General features: G+C 30.4%; 6 protein-coding genes across 10 annotated transcripts; 2 read left to right on the top strand and 4 right to left on the bottom strand.

Moving 5' to 3' along the window:
* Positions 1-545: 545 nt before the first annotated feature.
* LOC119683416 (uncharacterized protein C15orf61 homolog) lies at positions 546-2054 on the bottom strand. The gene is made up of 3 exons (XM_038097081.1): positions 1890-2054; positions 1639-1825; positions 546-732 (listed from the first exon to the last, which is right to left on the bottom strand). The coding sequence occupies exons 1-3, from the start codon at positions 1989-1991 to the stop codon at positions 602-604; spliced, it is 420 nt and encodes a 139-aa protein (XP_037953009.1). The 5' UTR covers positions 1992-2054; the 3' UTR covers positions 546-601.
* A 390-nt stretch (positions 2055-2444) lies between these two features.
* On the bottom strand, positions 2445-8104 carry LOC119680490 (phosphoinositide 3-kinase regulatory subunit 4-like). Its single transcript, XM_038093317.1, has 15 exons — positions 7876-8104; positions 7636-7816; positions 7396-7566; positions 7061-7341; positions 6394-6994; positions 6136-6331; positions 5858-6076; positions 5310-5790; positions 4562-4676; positions 4287-4500; positions 4068-4220; positions 3553-4003; positions 3060-3498; positions 2812-2987; positions 2445-2745 (listed from the first exon to the last, which is right to left on the bottom strand). The coding sequence occupies exons 1-15, from the start codon at positions 7971-7973 to the stop codon at positions 2511-2513; spliced, it is 4011 nt and encodes a 1336-aa protein (XP_037949245.1). The 5' UTR covers positions 7974-8104; the 3' UTR covers positions 2445-2510.
* A 2312-nt stretch (positions 8105-10416) lies between these two features.
* Positions 10417-11095, top strand: LOC119681271. The gene is made up of 2 exons (XM_038094417.1): positions 10417-10525; positions 10584-11095. The coding sequence occupies exons 1-2, from the start codon at positions 10475-10477 to the stop codon at positions 11007-11009; spliced, it is 477 nt and encodes a 158-aa protein (XP_037950345.1). The 5' UTR covers positions 10417-10474; the 3' UTR covers positions 11010-11095.
* Positions 11096-11154: 59 nt separating this feature from the next.
* On the bottom strand, positions 11155-15286 carry LOC119677389 (uncharacterized protein PFB0765w-like). 5 transcript variants are annotated; one of them, XM_038088720.1, is made up of 5 exons: positions 13725-15285; positions 13509-13658; positions 13241-13441; positions 11488-11763; positions 11155-11419 (listed from the first exon to the last, which is right to left on the bottom strand). In XM_038088720.1, exons 1-5 carry the CDS (start codon positions 15232-15234, stop codon positions 11199-11201), a joined length of 2358 nt encoding a protein of 785 aa, XP_037944648.1. In that variant the 5' UTR covers positions 15235-15285; the 3' UTR covers positions 11155-11198. The 5 variants fall into 5 exon arrangements, with proteins under 5 accessions (XP_037944648.1, XP_037944649.1, XP_037944647.1 ...); XM_038088721.1 differs by having other exon boundaries at positions 13509-13655; XM_038088719.1 differs by having other exon boundaries at positions 13509-14318; positions 14370-15285.
* On the bottom strand, positions 15270-17720 carry LOC119677390 (venom carboxylesterase-6-like). The gene is made up of 5 exons (XM_038088723.1): positions 16836-17720; positions 16504-16714; positions 16115-16435; positions 15927-16059; positions 15270-15495 (listed from the first exon to the last, which is right to left on the bottom strand). The coding sequence occupies exons 1-5, from the start codon at positions 17631-17633 to the stop codon at positions 15327-15329; spliced, it is 1632 nt and encodes a 543-aa protein (XP_037944651.1). The 5' UTR covers positions 17634-17720; the 3' UTR covers positions 15270-15326.
* Positions 17721-19698: 1978 nt separating this feature from the next.
* On the top strand, positions 19699-21744 carry LOC119677391 (G2/mitotic-specific cyclin-B3-like). The gene has a single exon (XM_038088724.1). It carries the CDS (start codon positions 20015-20017, stop codon positions 21617-21619), a length of 1605 nt encoding a protein of 534 aa, XP_037944652.1. The 5' UTR covers positions 19699-20014; the 3' UTR covers positions 21620-21744.
* Positions 21745-22157: the final 413 nt, after the last annotated feature.

Here is a 22157-nt window from a genome sequence, read left to right as displayed (position 1 = left end):
AAAATATGCTTAGCAAGCATAAAAAGAATTTGAATCCGGATCGAAAAATATTTTTGTATGCGGGTCATGACGTTACGCTAGTCAATGTAATGAATTCTTTAAATATCTTAAGTCAAACTGCAAAATTACCCGAGTATGCCTCAGCCTTGGTATTTGAATTGCACCATAGTTCATTATTTAAAAATGATTTTGAGGTCAAAGTAAGTCTCATCTCAATATTAGTAATGCGTTCTCTGAGTGGCTTAACATTGTGTATTTTACAGATTGTTTATTACTACAATAGTGATGACAAATTTCCCAAAGAATTAAGTATACCCAACTGTGATGCACCTTGTTCACTGACCCAATTCAGTGAATCAATCCATTCTTTACTTTTGGAAAATTATGATGAAACATGTGAGAATCCAGCGGCAGATTGCAAAACTTAATTAGAATTAAAATTATTTATTGTTAACAAAAATATAATTTGTTTGTTTTAAATTAATTAATTTATATTGTTTAAAATGTATTAATTTATATTGTTTTATATATTTTAATTCGTACGGTTGTAAAAATAAATATTTAAATTAAATGTGCTTTAAAAGTTTAATTTTCTAAAAAATTAATATCTAGAACCTTTATCTTCAGCATAAAGAAAGTATATTGGCACTTGGCTACGATCTGTCATGTAAACCATTTCTGTGTGACTGATGAGATGTATTGCCGCAATTCCATAAAACAACATAGGTAGACCTTTAATGAAAAAAAAAGCTTTTTAGAAATAATAATAATCAGTACATGAAATAATGTATATAATGAATCTAATAACATAATAAATTTACTTGTAGATTTCTACACTCGGATCACAAAATTTGATATGTAGTGGGTAGACCATTATTTTCTAAATAAACGGTTCTAAAATTTTCTAAAAAATGTTATTACAATTATAAAACCGTTATGTTTATTTGGGGTTTAAAGAATTAGTGCATACACAATTTATGAACATTTGTTTACTGTGTCAACGGTGACCCCTCAGTTTGAGAAACTAAGTTGAAGATTGGGTACCCAACTCAGTATAGCAAACGATGCCGGGGTATATATCTGTACTTAAAACAGGGATTAGGCGTTAAATTATAGCTGGATAAACTGATACATATTCTCCTCAAAATTCATAAAAGATTTGGCTAACAATTAAGAACGGATATACTAGTAACGAAACGAAACGAACATGGCAAAAAGGTTTCAGGAAAGACCAGGTCTAAGGTCTGTACTACGTCTGTTACTGCTCGTAATAGCGACTGTACTAGGAGATCTTAATATTAAGACTGCTTAGAGACTGAAAAGAATAGAAAATCCGATCATGGGATGAACTATTGAGTGATTATAATGATGTTGATGTTTTGTTTTAGTATCAAAACTACAAAGTGCATATGAAATATTCTAAAAAACAAACCATATATATGTAACTATGTTTGTAGTATTTGTATCACATTGATCTTGAGATCTTGAGACATATGTATATATGTATATATGTATATCAATAATAACTTATATTGTATATCAGTCGTATAAAGGCACTTTGAAAATTGTGCTATATCACAACAAAATAAAAATAACTATATTTTTAGAACTTATTTATAAATTAATAATTAAGTTTACCTAAATTTATAACTTTTAAAAAACGAAAAAATTTGTCTTCTAATCCTAAGTCCTGCACTTCACGTTTACTGCAATGATATTTCATATATGGATAGCAACCGGTGCGTAGTATGTGATAATTTGTGCCAGTATCTAATGTCCAATTAAAGTGTGACATGCCGTGTTGATCGTTCTCCACATCTCTAAACTAAAAAGTAAATAACGAAATGATTAAGTAATATAAATAATAATAGTTTTATTACATCACAAACCTTTACAAAATAAGATGTCCACGGTGGTTCATTACATTGTTTTAAATATGCGGTCAGTACTTCAGATGCTTTTGGTTTTAATAATATTTGCGTTATTCTCATATTATTTATTTATTAATTTTTATAATATTGTTTCATAGCACACATTTCATATTAAAAATATATTTATTATTTTAATTTAAAGAAAAAGTTGTAAACAATAATCAGCTGTTTGGTTGTCAAGGAAATGTCAACAAACTATGTTTTTCTTACATACTGTATATTTGCAAATGCGCGCTGTTACTTACAGTGAGGTTTAATATTACAGGTCGAAGTAACGAACGACACTGTCTTAAATTCATCAATATTTGTTTTTTTGTCGCTTTTATGGAATTATATATATTTAAAATTGACAGATTATGTTGAATTTATTATATTTGTTATCATACATACTTATAATTTTATATGTACAAAATTTTAAATAATGGTAAGCTTAAACTAATAGTATAATAATTAATTGAAATGTATAATTACATTCAGTAATAAATTTTGTTAATTTTGCAAATCACAGTTGAAATAAAATAGTTTGAGAATAAAAGAATTGCAAAATAATTCAAATTATATAAATAATTGTAACTTAAATTATTTCCATAGTTTGATAGCACCATCCCGCGCTGCTGATGCTATATATATTTGTCCTTTATCACTTTTGCACATCAGTAAGTCGGCAATTGCGTCTTGATGACTGGCTGATGGCATGTCTGGGCCAGATCTTGGATTTTCTTCAGCTGACACTCGCAAGGCATTCATGTCAGTATTATTACCAAGCGAAATAATATTTTCCTCTATAACGTGACTGCCATCAATCAACCGTGTACTGAAAATATACAGCATTATTTTTAATTACTGTGATTATGGTGTATATAAGAAGAAATCAAATTACTTATAATTGAATGTAATATCATTTAAATTATCCTTCGGCGATGGCACAACCAATGCTGAGCTTTTGGGGTCACATAAATTCCAGAACCGTATACGTTGATCTGAACTTCCAGTCAGAATAAAAGGCGAATTGTCTACAACACCACTTAAGACACCACATGTTGTTGCCGGATCGTTCTGTATATATACATATATAATAAGAATAATTTAAGACATATGTATAACTTTTTTATATTTACAATATCTTACCATACTAGTGTTGGATAATGGAGGTGCTGGACTAGCCCAGAGTACAGTTTGTCTATGATTTGTTTCTATATTCCAAATCGAAACTTCATTATTAGATTTTGAAGCTGATATTAAGCAGGAAGGCTCTGTAGGATGGCAAGCTACTTTACGTATCCAAGAATCTGAGGGATGTTTTATTTCTGCAATAGCTAATCTAAAACGTAAGTCCCAGCATATATGTTTGCCACCACTGGTACCAGTAGCAAGCCAGGAACCTGTAGAGTCAGCACATATTGTTGTAATCACTCCATGACGTAGTTCATTTTCTAAACGCCAAGCACATTGTTGTATGCGTGTATCCCAAGCTACAATAGCGCCGTATAGTGTGGCATATATAATAATATTAGGTGACGTGTGATCATAGGATACCATATCTACTACAGGGCCATCACTGTGTTCACTGCAAATATTAAAATTTATTAACAAATTGTCTATATAAATTTGTCTGAGTTACTTTTGATTTAAATGGAGTGCTTGTTGTAAGGTCATCTTTGAAGAATTTCTATCGATACGCATTATAAGTAGACTTCCATCCTTTCCACCAACTGCCAATGATTGTCCACCATCACAGGCTGCTAAAGCATATATTGGTGTATTTGCAGAATACACTTGTCGTGACTTGTTTATGGTTTGATTGCCATTTAGTTTGTTACAATCCCACAAACGTACCGTACCATCTATGCTGCCACTAGCAAAAAGCGGACCATGTGGTTTAAGTGCAGCCAGTTTAATAACTGACTCAGAGTGTTCATGTAAATGTGCTATCAGTGTGCCATTCATGCGCCAGTTATTCGGGTAGGGAGAATTTTGTTTACCATAATTGCCTCGCTGTGCAATGGAACTATAGCGCGTTTTGATTTTATTTCGCATTGATTCAAGATCCTTTCGACATTCTGAAGGGCGTTCTAAAGAGCGTGAAGAAAATAGGTATTTCAGTGTTGTAAAAATTATTTTATTAAATTCAGTTACCTTGCCAGTAGTTACGTTCAGGCATTGTATACTCCCCTAAAGATGTTGCCGCACTTAATAAGTTTTGTTGGCCGCCTAATAGTAGCACCCCAGATGCTGGACTTCCAGCTATACCACCGATAGGTGAACCATTTCCATCAGATGCTGGCGATGCTAAAATTAGAGAAATACCATCGGTTATGCCTTTAATTTATGCTTAAACATTTTTGCAATATTTACGTGTTTCTATAGGTAATTTGGATTTTTTTTCTGCTAGCGGATAGTCATGACAATTCACTTTTTTACGACTTATTACAATGCGCCCATTGCCTGAGGCTGGCTCATCAACATCCAGCTGTGACTTATGTTTAAGCTTAAGTAAGAACGGTTTCATAGCAAGCAATATCATTTCCAGTATGTCATTCAAACCTTCAGAGCTCAAACGTCGAAATAGCTAATACGGAACAAAATTTAATTAATAAAAATATAAATATGTGTGTAAAAATCAAACATACATTTGTTAAAACCTGTCCCATGTCTGCATACTGTGGGGCCAGTCCAGGTCTAGTATTACGTCGTTCTTTAGCACGATTCTCTAGAGCATTTATAAATGCTTTTACATCCTGAAACCTAAAAAATATGCATTAATCATCATATATACAGTAGTTAAGTTTAAGCTAGATGTAAGCCACGCATACAGCTATTGACCTCAAGTGATACCAAATAATTTTTATCGAATAATTTTTATGAAGCATTTTAAACTAGGCTTTAAGGTTGTTAACAGGTTTCATTACAGGTCATTATGGTTTGAAATATCACCATCATAAAGTACAATTATCTGCTAATTCGGAATGCAGGTTATGCTTCGAAGATGAGGAAATTACCATGCATATTCTTTGTGACTGTCCAGCTTTAATAACGCACAGAAGAAACTTGTTTATATGGAATTTTTGAACAGAACAGATTAAGAACTCTTCTCTAGATTTAGTTCTGGACTTTGTTCACAAAGCTTTAAAGGGCTTTGTGTAATCAATAGTGAAATTGGTACAATAGGACTCTTTTGACCATAGTACCGGCTGTTAGGTGAGTTCATGGTTTAAACTTTTATTAAATAATAATAAACTACGCTTTAGTGGGATTTTAATTCAAACCCTGTGCGCTGTAGTTATAGTACATACGCATATATAATTAATATATAATTAATATATAATATATATATATTTATATATAAATAATTAGTTAATAGCAATTTCTTAAACCTACCTGAGTACACTATCATAAATCTGTCGTGGTATTGCTGGTTGTACGTAGTCCAACAATATATCGGGTTTCTCAACTTGTATCAGCGGTGTTTTTAAAAACTGTTTGATTGCTGGCATTACTTTGCATTGCACATCTATAGCACTTAATGTACGCGCAGCTGTCGAAATCATGCCACTGATTTCATGACGAATCCATAGGTTTGGATGACATAAATAACAAGCAAGTTCTTTTATAATATCTGTCACTGTAGGCTTTTTAATGTGACCCAATTCAATTAAAATTGTTACAGCACGTATTGCTTTGGCTATAACGAATTCTTCACGGTCCGTAAATCCTTGCTGTAAGAGTGGTACTAATATATCTGATGCTTGCCAACCAATATAGCCAGCAACTCCAGCAATATTATCATAAAAAGCGCCACGCAAATTTTTATCGTCGTCATTTAGAAAAGTCATTATATGGGAGAGTATTATATCGTTTGCTTCATTTTAAAAAGAAATGAATGTTATTTTAGTGTTAATATGGACATAGTGTTTTGTATCGCTTACCTTTTTCCTTTCCGAAGAATGCACATAAATCGCATATACCTGAATCCATAAGGGTTTGTTTTACTACAGGTTTTGTATCTGTTAGGAGACTAAGAACGGTTAACTGTATGATATCGTGCAATGCATTAATTTCTGCTTCATATCTCTGGGTAACCATATCATTTGGTGCATTTCGTTGGGTTTCTTCCAAAAAATAAACAGCAATTTTTGCCAATTTTGCTAAAATTAAATTAAATTTTAAGTATATTTAAAAGTTTCTTGTTTATTATAAATTTTACCAATATTTCGTGCAAATGCAACGCGTACAATAACAGCGCTAGGCTCACTGGATAAAGAAGCTATAGCAGGTAAAATATATTCCGGAAATACGTTAGCATCATTGAGCGGTATATCTTTGACCATACTTAAACAAACAGTTAATGTTTCAATAGCTTGTACCTGTACTTTAGCTGAAGAATGCTGTGCCAGGTGTAGCTGTTTAAAAATTTTTAAATGAATTTAAAACCATAAGCAGAAATAAAATTATATGCACTTACAATATAAGGTAAGATGCGGTCCAATATGGTCTCCGATGTTGTGTATTTTGAAAGTTTTTGTAATATTTCTAGGGAACAAATTTTTGAGTTTGAATGCTTCAACCCACGTATACAAGAGGTGACAACAGTTATAATTAAAATAAGTCCATCTTGTTCAGGTGGTAGTCGTAGGCAGTATAAATCATCTTTCTTTTCAGTTATGGCAAGTTGTTTAAATCCATCAATTGTTTCTTCATCAGGCGTCACATTTTGTGCATTTGTCAAAACCTTAATACAGTGGTTCATATCGGTATGTAGTGTTAAGATTTTATCATCTGCAGACATAATAGGCGTAGAGGAAAATATTTGCAAATATGATTGTAAAAACGAATAGAAATATTCCGGAAAAAGACGACCACGTTCGTCAGCCAAATAATCTTCGGCACTTTTTCGATTTATTGAATTTAAATTAATCATTGACGCTAATAAATTTCGCAAATTTTCATTATCGATGCCTTGTAAATGTTTTTCAACTAAATCGCGTTCACCACGTCGATATGCTAACAGTTGAGATAATTCAAAGGGGGCGGTACCTTCAGTCCATAATTCTAACAATGCACAACTAAATAGAAATTATTCAAACATATGAATTAATATTTATTAATTACAATATAGATGGTGTACAAACCCAGCAGAGAATATATCCATAGCTGGTAGAACAGTTGTTCCAGAATAGGGTCCTAAACGTAATATTGAGTCAGTAGGAAACATAGAAACATTTCCTTCTGGATCTTCTGATGACAACGTTTTAACGAAACGTTCTGGAGCAATGTAACAAGTACGTCTACGGCTTGTATCAAAAAAGTATGTGTAATCAGCTGGATTATCTTCCGGTAAGTACGTTGGCTTAAATGAGGCAAAATCGGATAATAAAATCCAATTCCATGATGTTATCAATATATTTTCTAGCTGTTAAAGCAAAAGTTCCAAAAGTATATTTTTTTAAATGTTTCATTACATTACCTTAATATCACCATGACATATTTTCTGTTTATGACATTGGTTTAAAGCACATAAAATTTGGAATGTAATCCATTTCTTTTCCAAAACAGTTAGAAACGGGCGTGTGGAGACGCGGTCATATAAACTATGTTTCACAAATTCTCTCATTATATATGCAGCCTTGTCAGTGAGCTGTGAAAGTAAGAACACAAATCGGCTTGAATTTTAATATATATATTGCATACAAGTAATTTAACTAACCTCAACTCTCTGAAATGGCAAACAATTTACTGCATTAGCAAGTGTTTTTTTAATATATTCCACTCTCTCTTTATAATCTTCTAAAGGTAATGTTGGATCATGTTTCACAAATACTTTTACAACAATCAATCCTTCTTCTGTTTTTGCTTTGGCTACTTTGAAAAAACGTGTGCTACCCATACTAAAGAATAAATAAATTTAGTTATTAAATTTAAAATGAAAAATTTCAATTTCTCTTACTTTGAATCAAAAACAATTTCTGTACCAAATGTACCCGAAAAGTAGTGCTCCACAGGGTATATTTGTGATGGTGCTATTCCAACCAACTGATTACCCATTTTGATTTTATTTATTATGTTTTAATCTTATTTATTCTTTAATACTATTTTTATTACACATAAACTATAAATTGTTTTTATTTACTTTTTCTTAAGAACGATTCGTAAACTTGACTCCAGCTGATTTAGTATGTTATCATATTTGTATAGTTTGTGTAAATAATAACTAAAGACAGGGTTGCTCAAATAATTGTAGAACGAAAAAGTGTTGTGTTATACTCGTAAAGTATGATACCAAAAAACTTTTTAGTAGTAAATCGCAAATTTATGTTAATTTCATAGTTCTTGGTTATCATAGTAAATTCGTGTTAAGATGTTAAAATATTAAAGTTAAAATCATTGTTGCACTCTCTTATGAGTTGAGAAACTTGCGTTGTGTTTTATAAGTGATCTGTTAATTGTGTCACAGTAAGTTAAAATAATATCAATTAGTGTATTATCTCAGAAATATCGTTAATTGTACAGTAATTAGTAGCTTTTCCATATAAAAATCTTAAAGTTAATTGAGACAAAACAGCACAATAATATGTATAAGTTATACTTACGTATTATACGCATTTCACACGTAGCTCTGAACACCACTTAAAGCCTAGTACTAACATTCATTTCGTATCAAAAATTGTCATAAAACTGTATATAATAAAATTTTACAATAATAACATTTTTTTATATTGAATTTCATGTTAATTTTTCGTATGAACTCGATTAATACTAAGTTTGTCTTAAACTTAGTATTGAAGCATGTTTCAACGATGAAGTATGTTTAAATATAAAAAATATGCAGGTGTATCAACAATCAAAAAAATATTGATATAAACGATCAGAAAATAAGTTTAATTTCAATTATAGTGAATACTATGTTTAGACAGCCAAATTATTTTAATTTCGTAATAATAAAATTGTTAATTTCGAAAGTATTCATACTTCTTCAAATTAAGAAAATAATATGGTTTTTGTTTACCATTCGAATTTTAAAATTACATGCTCCAAATTGCATTTGGGAAATTTAAAAGTTGATTATTATAACTATGAAGGATTGCATTCAGTAGATTTATTAGCTTTAGTGGATTTCAGGTATGTGAATTATTGTACTTCACTCTATTTTAAATTAATAACATTAATAACTAACTCACATTTATTCAAAAAAAGGCACTTTTTTGTTATTTCAACTTCATCTTTTGCTTAAAACTTGTCTTACGCATAGTTGCATTTGAAATGTCACTTAATTTCAGTTAAGGCCATTTTCCTTAATTTCGTTCTAACCTTAAAACTGAATTTTGTATGGAATTTTGTAATTTCGCTGACACGAAGACGAAATTAAAATATTGGCGAAATTAGGATGTGTCTGAATATAGTATAAATTTTGATAACTCTTTAAACACTGTAAAACATTGCGAGTTCAGCATTCATATGAATTTTATTTGGATATGTCAGTATGAATTTCATTGATATCTAGTTTCCCTACTAAATATTGTATATTTGAGGGAAAATTACTGTTAAGCTTTATTTTGAGTAAAATAGGTATTTTGATTTGCTTTTATCATAATTCGCGTAATTTACACTGCTGTCGGTAATATTATAAATCGAATAATTGGTGTATATGTGTGTAGGACTCCTACGAAATTGTGTTATGCTAGCGATGGTTACCAATATACAAATGAAGACTAGGATCTGAAATGGTAAACACGTTCAGTTGAAATTAAATCATGGTTACATATATACACGACTTTAGGTAAGACGTTGGAAAATTAGTATCAACTTAAAAGCATAAAAACCTATTAGAGAAAATTGATGAGTTTTGCATTGCCATTGACTGATATTGTCAAGAGTTTAGACATAAGCGTCTTTCTAAATATTATCCTAACATAATATTAATGAATATTATTATATTATTTTAATGCCTATATGTTAAGAAAATTAGAGGAACTTCATACAATATAAACAACCTTCACGATTTTTCACGTGTAAGTTCAGTACATTGACCGCTTGTCTACACCATCACTAAGGGTTATCTCTAAAATAATTTCAAGAAAATATTATTTGTTTGTTGAAATGATCACCTAATGATGCAAGATGGAAGTATATGAGATCTCACATATGTAATATGTAAACAATTATAATGCAGAATCTCCATTAGATATAGTAAATGTAAAGAATATATACATACATATATATGTCATAAAATATATATACTCTTTTCGTTTACATTATAATGTTTTAGTTGGTTACATAATTAATATATATAATTATTAACTATTTGTGGCGTCGCTTAAGATTAAAATCTGGTTATTGAACTTATTTTGTAAATATGTAGTAAAATTGCATATTAAGCAATTTTATGAATCATGATAGACATTGTTGTTCTCGAATGGAAACATGTAATTCAGCGCAGTTGGAATTAATTAATTTTTTTATTCATTTTTCAACGCTATATAAACTGGGAACTGCAAGCAAGATGACCAATTTGAATAATTACCTCAAAGTGATACATTAAACCTAATATGAAACTATTTGCAATTATATTCGTAGTAGCAGTTGCTAGCTGTGTACAGGTATAAGAATATAATTTATTAAAATATTTTAAAACATATTCAATACTTTATATTACAGGTACACTGCAACTCGGCAAGACGTTCTTCAAATAGAGGTAATGACAACGACTCGTCAAACGAGTCCTCCGAAGAAAACTCATGGAAAAACAATCGGGATATGCAGGATATCTTTGCAGCTTTTAGAAACTCAAATCATGGAAGTAATTCTGAATCAATCTCGTGGCGTATGACTGAAACACAATTTCCTGAAGCAATTCCTTTCCAAGTAAAAATAACTGAACGGTTAAACGGTTCAGGTCCATTGGCTGACAAACCAGAAATTAAACAATCTATACTTCGATTGGCTAATGACAAGTTGGATGCGTGCAAGACACCAAGTGGCGATAAACTTGATAGAGCTTGTGTTGGCAGACATTTGGGTCAAATGATGCAAATGATAGCTGCAGTAGAAAATTCTAGTCGACATTATCCAGGACAAATTTAGGTAAATTTAAGATGTGCATACAAATTGTAACAAAAAAAATACATCATAAATTAGCATTACATATTTATTATTGTAACAAAATATGTGCCAATAAAATTAAATGATAATTTAAATTTATTCAATTAAACATTTCAAAAAATATATGAACTGAATATATAACCATATATAGATATTCAATATAAAATAGGTCTAACATTTTATGGGATTACATTTATCCTTTTTGGCATATTTGCTTTTGTCATATAGCATAGTCTTGAAACGTTCTTTGCGTTTTGCTTCCATTCTGTTACGCCGAAAAAAATCTCTTTTATGCTCTATTGATGTTGTAACGTCTTGACAATCTTTTGATGGAAAAATTAATGTCCAGCCACCAAATATTGTGTCAATACCGCCACAAGTACGACAAGAACCTTGAAAATGATAAAGCCAATAAAAATACTATACTAGAATTGATTCAATTTAATATTAATATAAATACCAATAAATGTCGCCATTATTCCAGAATGTGCAGACTTACTTTCAGTAAACATATAAAATGGTCCACCGTATTGATTCATGGTGCTACCCATAAAAGACCATTCTGCATCAATGACACTATGATGTTTTGGTGGAACACGTTCGCTAACTACAATGTGCAAATCTTTATTTTCCTTTTCAGGTTCTCCCAATGTACGTGTCGTTTTTGCCAGTGATAATTCAAAATGTACACCCATTACATAGGAATTCCATGAGCCTGCTATATCACAAGGTGCTCCTGTAAGATGCATAATTGTATTAGTATCTGATAGTACGTTATGTAAATATAAACAAATACAATATTTATATATATGTATATATATAAAATAAGTTATTAGAAGTGTTTATGTTGTATTGTTTATGATTGGTTTAGTGTTTTTGTTATTAAAATAATTAATAGTTTTTAAAATATTTTGTTCTACCCGTTGCTCTATTGTTCTTTTCTGTTTTTGTAAAGAAGTTCCCGTTGAAACATTATAGCAAATAAGTTCCTAAATAAGTTTAAGTAATAAATAAATAATAAATATATATAAGCATTTTCGTAAATCAATATTAACAAAAATAAAATCATTTTAGTGACAAAATTATATTAGAAATGTAAAATATTTAACTTTTGTTAAATATGAATAAAAAAAAAAAATTTAAAAACAGTCTTTTTTGCTTTTCTTTACATTCATAATTTTTAATAATTAAATTTAATGAAAAATGGCTTTTCTATTCTAAAAAACTATAATTCCATTGGCAATGTTTAGTAGACGCCCAAAAGAACTATAGAGCAATACGAAAGAACTAAAACATTCAGCAATATTTCAGTTGTTCTCTTCTTTTGTGTTCGTGGAGATTGCGGGAGTGTGATTAATTATATTTCAAGATTTCAAGGATTGTGATGTATTATTTTGCGTTACGATAGAGTATTAGAACATTTTTAATTTTTCTTGTTTCTTAAAATTTTTTAAGAGTAAGTAAAAATTTCTACTAAATGATCAAAAAATGTGTTAAATAAAATATATAATGCTTGATATATCACAGTGTAATTACACTAATCACAGTGTATATAAAGAACTTTAAAACGCAAAACTTAAGGTAAAATTGGGTTGAGAAATATTTCCATATCTCTCTTACAGAGTTGTGTGCTTTAATAAATATTTAATAAATATCAGAGAATATTTCCTTTGGTTTATATATATATTTTGTAGGTTTTTACATGATAACTGCAAAATATAAGGTCTGTTCCACAAGCTACTCGTAGTAAATTTTCTCAGCAAATTTTCGAGTAAATGAGAGTATTTGAGAAAGCGTAACATCCCTGTCGAAATTTGAAAATGCTACACAGACTTTACTCCATTTTATTTCAACTAAAATTTGTGTTGTTGTGTGAATCAGCTGTTTTAGTTTGAATTTAAATTTTTGTATTGTTTATTTGCGCGGCACTGGTGTTCTCACCAGACTTTATGCAAAGCTGTTCCATGAAAATCCGTGAAAAGAGCGAAATTTGGCACTTTATTTGTGTTACGATCTCAGTTTGTACTTTACTTGAGTTTTAATTGAGTTTTACTACGAATAACTCGTGGAACAGATCTATAGCGTATTGTATTTATGCTCAGTATACTGAGCAAAGATTAAACCACGAAGACTGAAGTAGTAAGTAATATACTGAATAATATTAATTGTTATAAATATGTTTTTATTTAAATTAAATTTTTTTTTTACTTTACCATCACAGGATAATGTTTTGTGTTCTATTTTTTTATTCTTTTCACATTGAATGCGCTCTAATTTACTTAATACTTTATCTAAAATATAGGATGCATCCCTGCATTCATCCTCTGAAGTAGGAGCGTCACATTTAGAGAGTTCATCCGCGGCTTTCGTGGTTTTAGAGCTACTATTTTTGGCTTTCCTTTGACTATTATTGACTACATAATACAACATCAATTTATTTGAAATTATTTTATAAATATTGAATAACATTTCAGTACTTACCTGACTTAGCTATATTTTTTTTAAGATCAGTATTAAATTTTGGATCTGTCTTTAAGTTTATCTGTGGGTCCATAGTAGCCGTAAGTTTTCGAGCTAAGTCCAATGTAGTCGTGTTCATTTCCCTCGCCACATTTTGCAAAAGGCTTCCTGCTTGAGACATAGTTGTTAAATCATTAGTATTTGTGGTTAACACTGCAGGAAATGCATCGTTAATACTTTGAATGATTCGAGTATCGCAGCGCTTCTGTACATTAACCAAATTATTGTTATTGTCCAAGATTCGACGTTTTTTAATGGACTTCTTTTTGTTTTGAGCGGTGATACTATTCAACTCCATCGATAAATCATTACGTTTTGCAATGATATCTTCTTTACTCCAAGACGAATCAATAGATTTTTTTGCATTCTGTTTAGATGATACGTACATATCATCACTGACTATATTGTGGCGTTTCTTAAAATCATCCCACCAGTTATCAATGCTGCTTAAAGTGTTTTTGATGTCTTCCTTTGAATTGTCTTTTAAAGGCGCACTCTGAGATACTTTTAGTTTGTTTTCTATAGTATTTCTCTGTTTTTTTAAACTAGAGTCAGTAAAACTTTTCTCAGATTTAAGTTCTTTGGCCGATTCTTTACTGTCTTTTACATTAGATTCGAGTTGCTTGGAGTTGAAATATCTGTCTGTATTCTCTTCCGAGCCTTTTTTTGTATCGTACTTTCTTAATTTGTTTAAAATATTTTTCATCTCTTTATCCTGTTCTGCACGCCATTTATTTTTAGCAATTACATCGGAAGATTCATTAATTCCTTCTATAAATTTTTGTACATTAAAATCTTTCAAAATATCGTTTATCACCTTACGTTGTTTTGTGTATTCCGAGGGCTTGTTCTGCTTTGGTGCTTTGGTATTTTTACTATTTTCAACAAAATTTTTGTTGTTTACTCTCTTAATCAATTCATTGACTTCGTTTTCATCCACATCTACATTAGTTTTGCCTGAATCTAAACTTTCGTTTGAGTTCTCGTCTACTTTTTTATTTTTATCTTGATCTGGACTTTCATTTGTACTATCCTTATCAACTGAGTTCTCTAATAGCTTTTTTGTATTGAAATCTTTAAGTATGTTTTGAACGTCTTCATCTTTATCTTTTTCAGAAGAAGTTTTCTGGGAAGATTTCGATTTTCGAATATGAGATACTTCACTAGTTTTCTTATTATCTGATCTCACCTTATCTGCATTTCTTTCTGATTTTACTTTGGCTTTGTCTTTATGATGGATTTCAGTTGATTTCTTTTTTTTATCAGCTTCATGAAGATGCATAATGTAGTCTTCGTAAATACTTTGCTTCATAGGAGAAGCCTTCTTTTTTTTAATTGGATCTGTTTTTTGCTTAAGTTCTTCTTTGGGATTAAGTTCAAATCGTTTTTTAATCTTATCAATAGTTTTGTGAAATTCCGCTTTAAGAGTAGGAATAATCGCAGAACGTTTTTGATCTTTATCGTACTCCATTGGATAATTATGTGCAAGCAGTGACGGATCCTTGAATGTCAACTCGCTTTGTATTTGATCCAGACGCTTTTTGAACACATCGTAGAGATGACCGTTGTAACCGTTTTCTTCGGATTCTTCAAAACTTTTTGTTTTGATTCCAGAAGCAAATGATAAATAAGCCGAAAATAAAAGCAAAACTAGAAATATTTGTGAGTAAAAGACATTACTAACCATTTCATTTTGTAAGAATATTTTTTTATATTGATAGAAACTTTTATTTTATTTTTCTATTTAGACATTTAAAACTTTTGATGTATTTTAAAAACTTATTCAATTATAGGAAATAATTCATCCCAAATTTTATACCGGTCTTGATATATACCACCGGTTTTTGTTACAAGCTCTGTTCCAATATCCAAATACTCCTTTTGATTTGCAGTATATGGAGTCCAATTTAAATTTTTCAAAAATTGGTCTTCGTGGTTGTTAGGATCACTAAAAAAGAAAGGGATTGGTTAACACATCTGAAATACAAGCATACTAAGCCAGAAGTAAAGTAGAAAAAATGACAATAATATTTTTAAATCAAATACAGTCGTATTTAAATTTTTGTATGAAATATCGAGCAAACGTCTGAATACATATTTTCTTTGCGGTCTATTATTACACGTATTTCTGAGAACACAACACCGAAGAGAAACACACGCATTTCTTAGGATCACTATGCTAAATTTTAATGAGTTCGCTTAGGGTGTTTATTAAACCGATTTTTTTATTACTTGAATATCGCGATTCAAAAGTAGTATATCTATACGTATAAACGTTGTATATATATATAGTATAGTATAACGCACGAATAAAGTAAAATTTTCTATTATAATTATATATTTACATAACAATATAATAATTGAGTTATCTGAATTTACCCTTTTTTAGCGAATTCTGTCCACATTCTTGTCAAACGTTCAATTGTATCGTTTTCCACATCAGTTTCTTTAAACATGGGTGTTAAACCTGGTACATGTAAAAGATACAAAAGTTCATCATGATGTACAGGACCTAAAAATGTCATTAGCTATAGTATAAAAACTGAAAATGATGTAAAAGAGCATACCGTAAGTTTGATTTTGTGCATCCCGAAATATACTATAACGTCCTTTGTATGTAAAGATGTATGTGTAAACGGGTAAAAAGCGTGATACCAATGTCAAAAATCGGTGGTACCCAAATCCGATAACAGCATCACTAAAAAGTTTTCCAAAGTCTTCGAGAGAGTCAGGAAAACGTAAAGTTTCATTTCTTAAATATTCCGAACGTAATATTTTACTGATTTCCATAGATTTAGGCGTGCCTCGTTCGTACAGGAAAGCAATCGGTGCATATTTTTCAAAATTATCATTATAATATTGAGTTAATGTGGCATTGATTAAAGTGACTAAATTAATCAAAAAAAAAAAAAAAATTGATTAATACCTGTATAAATATAAGATTCACTTTACTAACAATACGCTGTATACATGAATTCCAATTCAGTAATCCCTGTTATTAGAGGAACTTTATAAATATTTCCACTTAGCATTGTTTTGTATGGATCTTCAATTAAATAGCGCTCTTGTCCGAAATCTTTTTCTATTACTGGTTTCCAATTTAGAATTGGCTGTCCATTGAAATCGAACATATCATCCATTGAATTTACAAAATCCAACATTGGCTTCTAAAAATTTATTTTGTTTAATTGGTTGTATTTAAATTCATTGCTAAATTATATGGTGCCAATAACAATATTAATTGATGAGAAAATTTATTAGGTCTGTCTCTAAATTTTTCCTACTCACTTGTTTCAAACATTCCGTTAGTTCCCTTACTGAATGTGTTGTACAATTCAAAAGCTGTGCTTGTCTGTTTGCTAAATCAATTCCATCGTATTCATAATTTAACTGCGATAGTGGTGATGCACTCATTGCTATGCCGCGATGAAATAAACCTTTTGCCATTGGAGATAACATGTGGAGACCAATACTTAGGCTACCAGCACTATAACCAAATAAGGTCACTGAATTTGGATCGCCACCAAAATTTTTAATATGACTCTGTATCCAACGTAAAGCCATTACTTGATCCTTTAAGCCAGCATTACCGGGCGCATCCTCATTACCGGTAGCTAAAAATCCCAACGTACCTAAACGATAATTCATTGTTACAAAAACAATGTCGCGATCCATTAAATTTTGGGGACCCGCAAAATTTTTACTTTGACCGGATACAGCATAAAATCCACCCGGATGTAAGTATACAACCACTGGCTTAGAAGCATTTAAATCTCTGGTGTATACGTTTAAGCGAAGACAATCTTCTGATAAATCTGATTTATCCTCATTTTTTTGTGGACACATTGGTCCGTCAATTGTTGCATCAAAAATAACTGGAGACCATGGTTCTACAGGCAATGGATTTTTAAACCGAAGATGTGCAACAGGCGGCTGAGCATACCGTATGCCACGAAAAGCAAAAAAGCTTTTACCTAAACGCGATTCAAGAGTTGTGCCTTGTATTTGCCCCAAATCTGTTGAAACTTCTATTGACTCTGAAGACACATACTTTATTAAAAAAATAATATATATAAAAATTAACATTTTTATTGATAATTTTTGCAGTTTATGTATTCGCTGAAAGTTTAAGTTTGACTGAAGAAATTCACATTAAATATGGCCTTTTATAACATTTGAGTAAATTTATTCTTAAAAAGTGCTGGGAATTTCCCGGTAAATAAGAGTTTACATTTATTTCAGTATGCACAGATATGAGTACCTCACCATATAAATAACTAATAAAAATAAAATATATAATTCACAAAACAAAAATATTTAAAAAAAAATCTGAATTTTGTAATAATTTTTTAATTACATTGAACTTATTTTAAAAGCAAACGGCTTAATTACGAATTACAGTCTTGGCACTGTTTGGTTTAGCTCCCGTAGAAGCAAAATTGTACTTATCTCACGGTGAAGGCGTGTTAAGGGGCAGCTATAAATTTAGTCAATAAAAAAGTAAAAAGACACTACTATTAATTATTTATTATACGGTATTTATATAAATGTATTTACTAAAAAAGTTTTTAATGAATCTGTTGCCATTAAATCTAGAGTAAAAATAATATGTCGGTGACTGTACCTACAGTACTTCATAGTGATTTTAGATTGATAAAAGGAATTTTATAAGATTTACTTATTAATGTACTTTTATAGTACTGGATTCATTCGCTTATTTCTATAGTGTTAAATGCATTCTACGATTTTCCACTTCCATCAAGCTCTTTATCTCCTCCGTCATCTTAGTCATTATAGACCACTTCAGTTTTTATCTATTTTAGTTTGTTGAATTGTCAGAAGCGGTTTGTCACTGTAGACTTATGGGTTAATGATAATGTGTAAATAATTTGATTTTTCACATTTTGTAATTCATTTTATTATTTTTGTTATACTTTCCAATAGTATACACCAGGGCTGTCCAAAGTACAGTCCGCAGATTACATGTGGTCCGCGGTTAATGTTTGTGTGGAATGTTTTTAATCTACTACAATTACGCAAATTTTGTTTTAGTGTTCTGGTAAGCCAACATTTTTTTATTTTTATGGTATATCAAATAAATGAATTTAAATTAATAAAACTAAATTTAACATTATAGCCGTATTTTTATTTTTGTCGAAAATAATTAGGAACGTAAGTATTTGTTTCAGCGGCCCTTTAATCTGTACAGCGATTTGTAATGGCCCGCGATCGCATCAGATCTGGACAGCCCTGATATAAACTGTTATAGAAAATGCTATTCTATAGAAATCAGTTGTGCCGTTTTATCAAATACAAATATGCTGTCATTAGACAAAGCAAAGCAAAAAGCAATGTAAGATATTCACCATGTTAATACTACTCTTAAAAGGTATTATGAGGATCTAAAATATATTATACTCTCGCGTAAGTATATTAAAAATAATTTTGCTTACTAAAAGCTGTATAACATCAATTTTGGAAAAAAGTCTTCTCTTCGAAGTATACATTTTAAAATAACAACTATCAGCTAGCAGGAAACTTAAAAGTAGATTTTTTATGTGAATTTTTCTAACATTGATTTAAAAGTCTAAATCTAGCGCGAAGGACCTAATAGTCTATGCCCTTATTCGTAGTTAACTTTAAAATTAATTTTAATGTTAGCTTACAAATAAATAAATAAAAGTCTGCTTTTAAATAGATTTTAAGACTCACGAAAACATAGCCATCGTTACTGATAATACCTTTTAAAATATTAAATACTAAAGTATAAGAAAGTATGTTGCTTGTGTAAATCGGGCTACCTATTGGTTACCATTGGATGTGACCAATAACGATACACGTCTGTAAAGGCTGATTAACGAAATAAATAAACTTATTATATTATATGCAACAATAAGACTTAAAAAACATATATATTATTTTCTAAATTTATTGGTTTATCTAATAAATTCCGAAGAAATTTATTATATATGCGACCCATTCGGAATTATCAAAGATTAGCTGTACACTAGAAAACCATAATATCCGAACAATACTATGCACGTTTAATAAAACAGCAATAGCAAACAGTTAGTTTTAAAATAGTAAAAAGTAAAATAGTAAATACTTTAAAAATTTAATACTCACTATTTAATAATTAAACGAATTGAAAAGAATATGTCAAATACAACTCTGCCCAATGCAGCAACTAACTTCACAGATCGCGGCGAACGGACGCTTGTATCTTTGTGCTGTAAACGCCGTTAAGACGCAAAGCTGCGACATTAGTCCAGGTGTTTTCAAATTTGATTAGAATTTTGTTTTATTTTGAATTTTTTAAATTATCTAATATCAAAAATATATTTTTATATTTTTGATATATATATATACATTTAACAGAAGTAATCGACTCACAATTTAAATATTTCGAAAAATATAAATTAGTTTAAATAAAACTGCAGCGAAAAGGACCAAACAAGAAATCTAAAATGGCGCCAACAAAGAGTACCCGTGCAATTCCCAAACAAGCATCTGCCATACCTAGTGACGAGCATGTCTTACCTATGATTCGAAAAGGTCTACCCAGACGGACAGCCCAAAATATAGTAGATCAAAATATGGACATGGCCCAGACGCGTGGTAAGCGAAAGGCTGACAATAGCCCAGTAAAAAATGAAAAAGTGAAGCGTTCAGCGTTGGGGAATCTCACGAATAACGTAAAAATGATGACCATGACCAGCACACTGCATCCGGAGGAGGATGCTAAGCAGCAAATCACATTAAAAAAGAAAGACAGCCAAATCGGCCAACATGAACAAATATTAAAAGTTCTTGAAACCGTTGGTGGTAATATATTAAATCGGCATACACAACATAAAATTACAACAAGAGCGTCTGCAAAAAGTTTATTAATTGAGGAGACAAATAAAATTATGACATCGGCACCAATAAAACTTAAAAAAAATGGTCCTGTTGAACCACTTGCTCCAATTGCACCTAACATACCAATGCCGATCAAAGTACAAAATAAACCTACACGTCGTATTTCCAATGAATTTAATAAGACTGAAGAGAGCTTATACATGTCCGCCCTTGAAGACATATCCAGTTCGGAATCCGTACGCTTTTCAGGAAATTTTGATGCTGCCAAAAGACGTTCAGCATTAATGCAATGTAAACCTGAGGAAAACCTTAATGGTCTACCAAAGGATGTTGAAGACTTCGATAAATTAAATTGGGATGATCCTTTTGCAGTATCACATTACACAATGGACATTTTCAATTACCTAAAGGAACGTGAAGAAAAATTTCCAATTACAGATTATATGGTAAAGCAAGTAAATCTGTCGAAATGGATGCGTTCTTTATTAATTGACTGGATGGTTGAAGTACAGGAGACGTTTGAATTAAACCATGAGACGCTCTATTTAGCTGTTAAGATAGTTGATCTCTATTTGTGTCGTGTTGTAATTAGCAAGGATAAGTTACAATTGTTAGGAGCCGCTGCACTTTTTATAGCTTGCAAGTACGACGAACGTACACCTCCATTAGTGGACGATTTTCTCTATATATGTGATGGTGCATACAAACACAATGAACTTATAAAAATGGAAATGAATGCGCTCAAAACAATTGACTACGATATAGGCATTCCTTTGTCATATCGTTTCCTACGTCGATATGCTCGTTGTGCCAAAATACAAATGCCCACATTAACGCTTGCACGTTACATATTAGAGTCAGCGTTAATGGACTATGAAACAATAACATTTAGTGATTCGCAAATGGCAGCAGCAACTTTGTTTATGGCTTTGCGCATGACTGGTGAAAAGAAAGCATGGACCTCGACTCTTGAATATTACAGTGGATATAAATTAGAAGAGTTTGCTGAAATTGTAGTAGTTCTAAATGCTGGATTACACCGCAAACCAAAAGCTACAATAAAGACAATAAGAAGCAAGTATTCTCACAAAATATTCCACGAAGTCGCCAAAGTTCCACTAATGACCACTGCAAAATTATTCGAAGATAATTTAGACTTTAATAGTAGTTTTAATTTGGATAACTTAAGCAGTTTCCCGGATTCTAGTTAAAATTATATTTTGTTAATGTTTTTATGTATTTGTTGTTTTGTGTTGTGCAAAAATTTTCTATGTAACAAACATATTTTCATATTATCAATGTAATTACCATTGTCATTACCATTTATAACAATTTATTACAACAAATTTATTACATTTATATTTTGTATACTAAGAGTCAATATTATATTTAAATCATTAATCGTGCTTTTAGTTTTTACATATATATATTGTTTAATATAAAGTGATGAAGATATGCGCATACAACATATTTAAAAACAAGAACTAGAACTGAAGAATTTTTAAATTTATTAAATACGCTTTTTTTATATACCCAAATGAAATGAAAAGAACCATGTGTTTAGTAAATTAAGATTTAATATATTTTAAAATAAAAGCATTTTGAACATTATAAATTATTTATAATTTAGAAATTGGATAAAATGTGAAAGAATTATTCGAATTATATTATTTTGTTATATGTATTATTAAATAATTTGTCATTTGACTTTTACATATTTTGTTTATGAAATTAGATTATTTTTTAAAC

The sequence above is a fragment of the Teleopsis dalmanni genome, chromosome 2, assembly GCF_002237135.1.
Source record: "Teleopsis dalmanni isolate 2A chromosome 2, ASM223713v2, whole genome shotgun sequence".
Taxonomy (NCBI): domain Eukaryota; kingdom Metazoa; phylum Arthropoda; class Insecta; order Diptera; family Diopsidae; genus Teleopsis; species Teleopsis dalmanni.
This window is presented reverse-complemented; position numbering and strand designations above follow the sequence as displayed.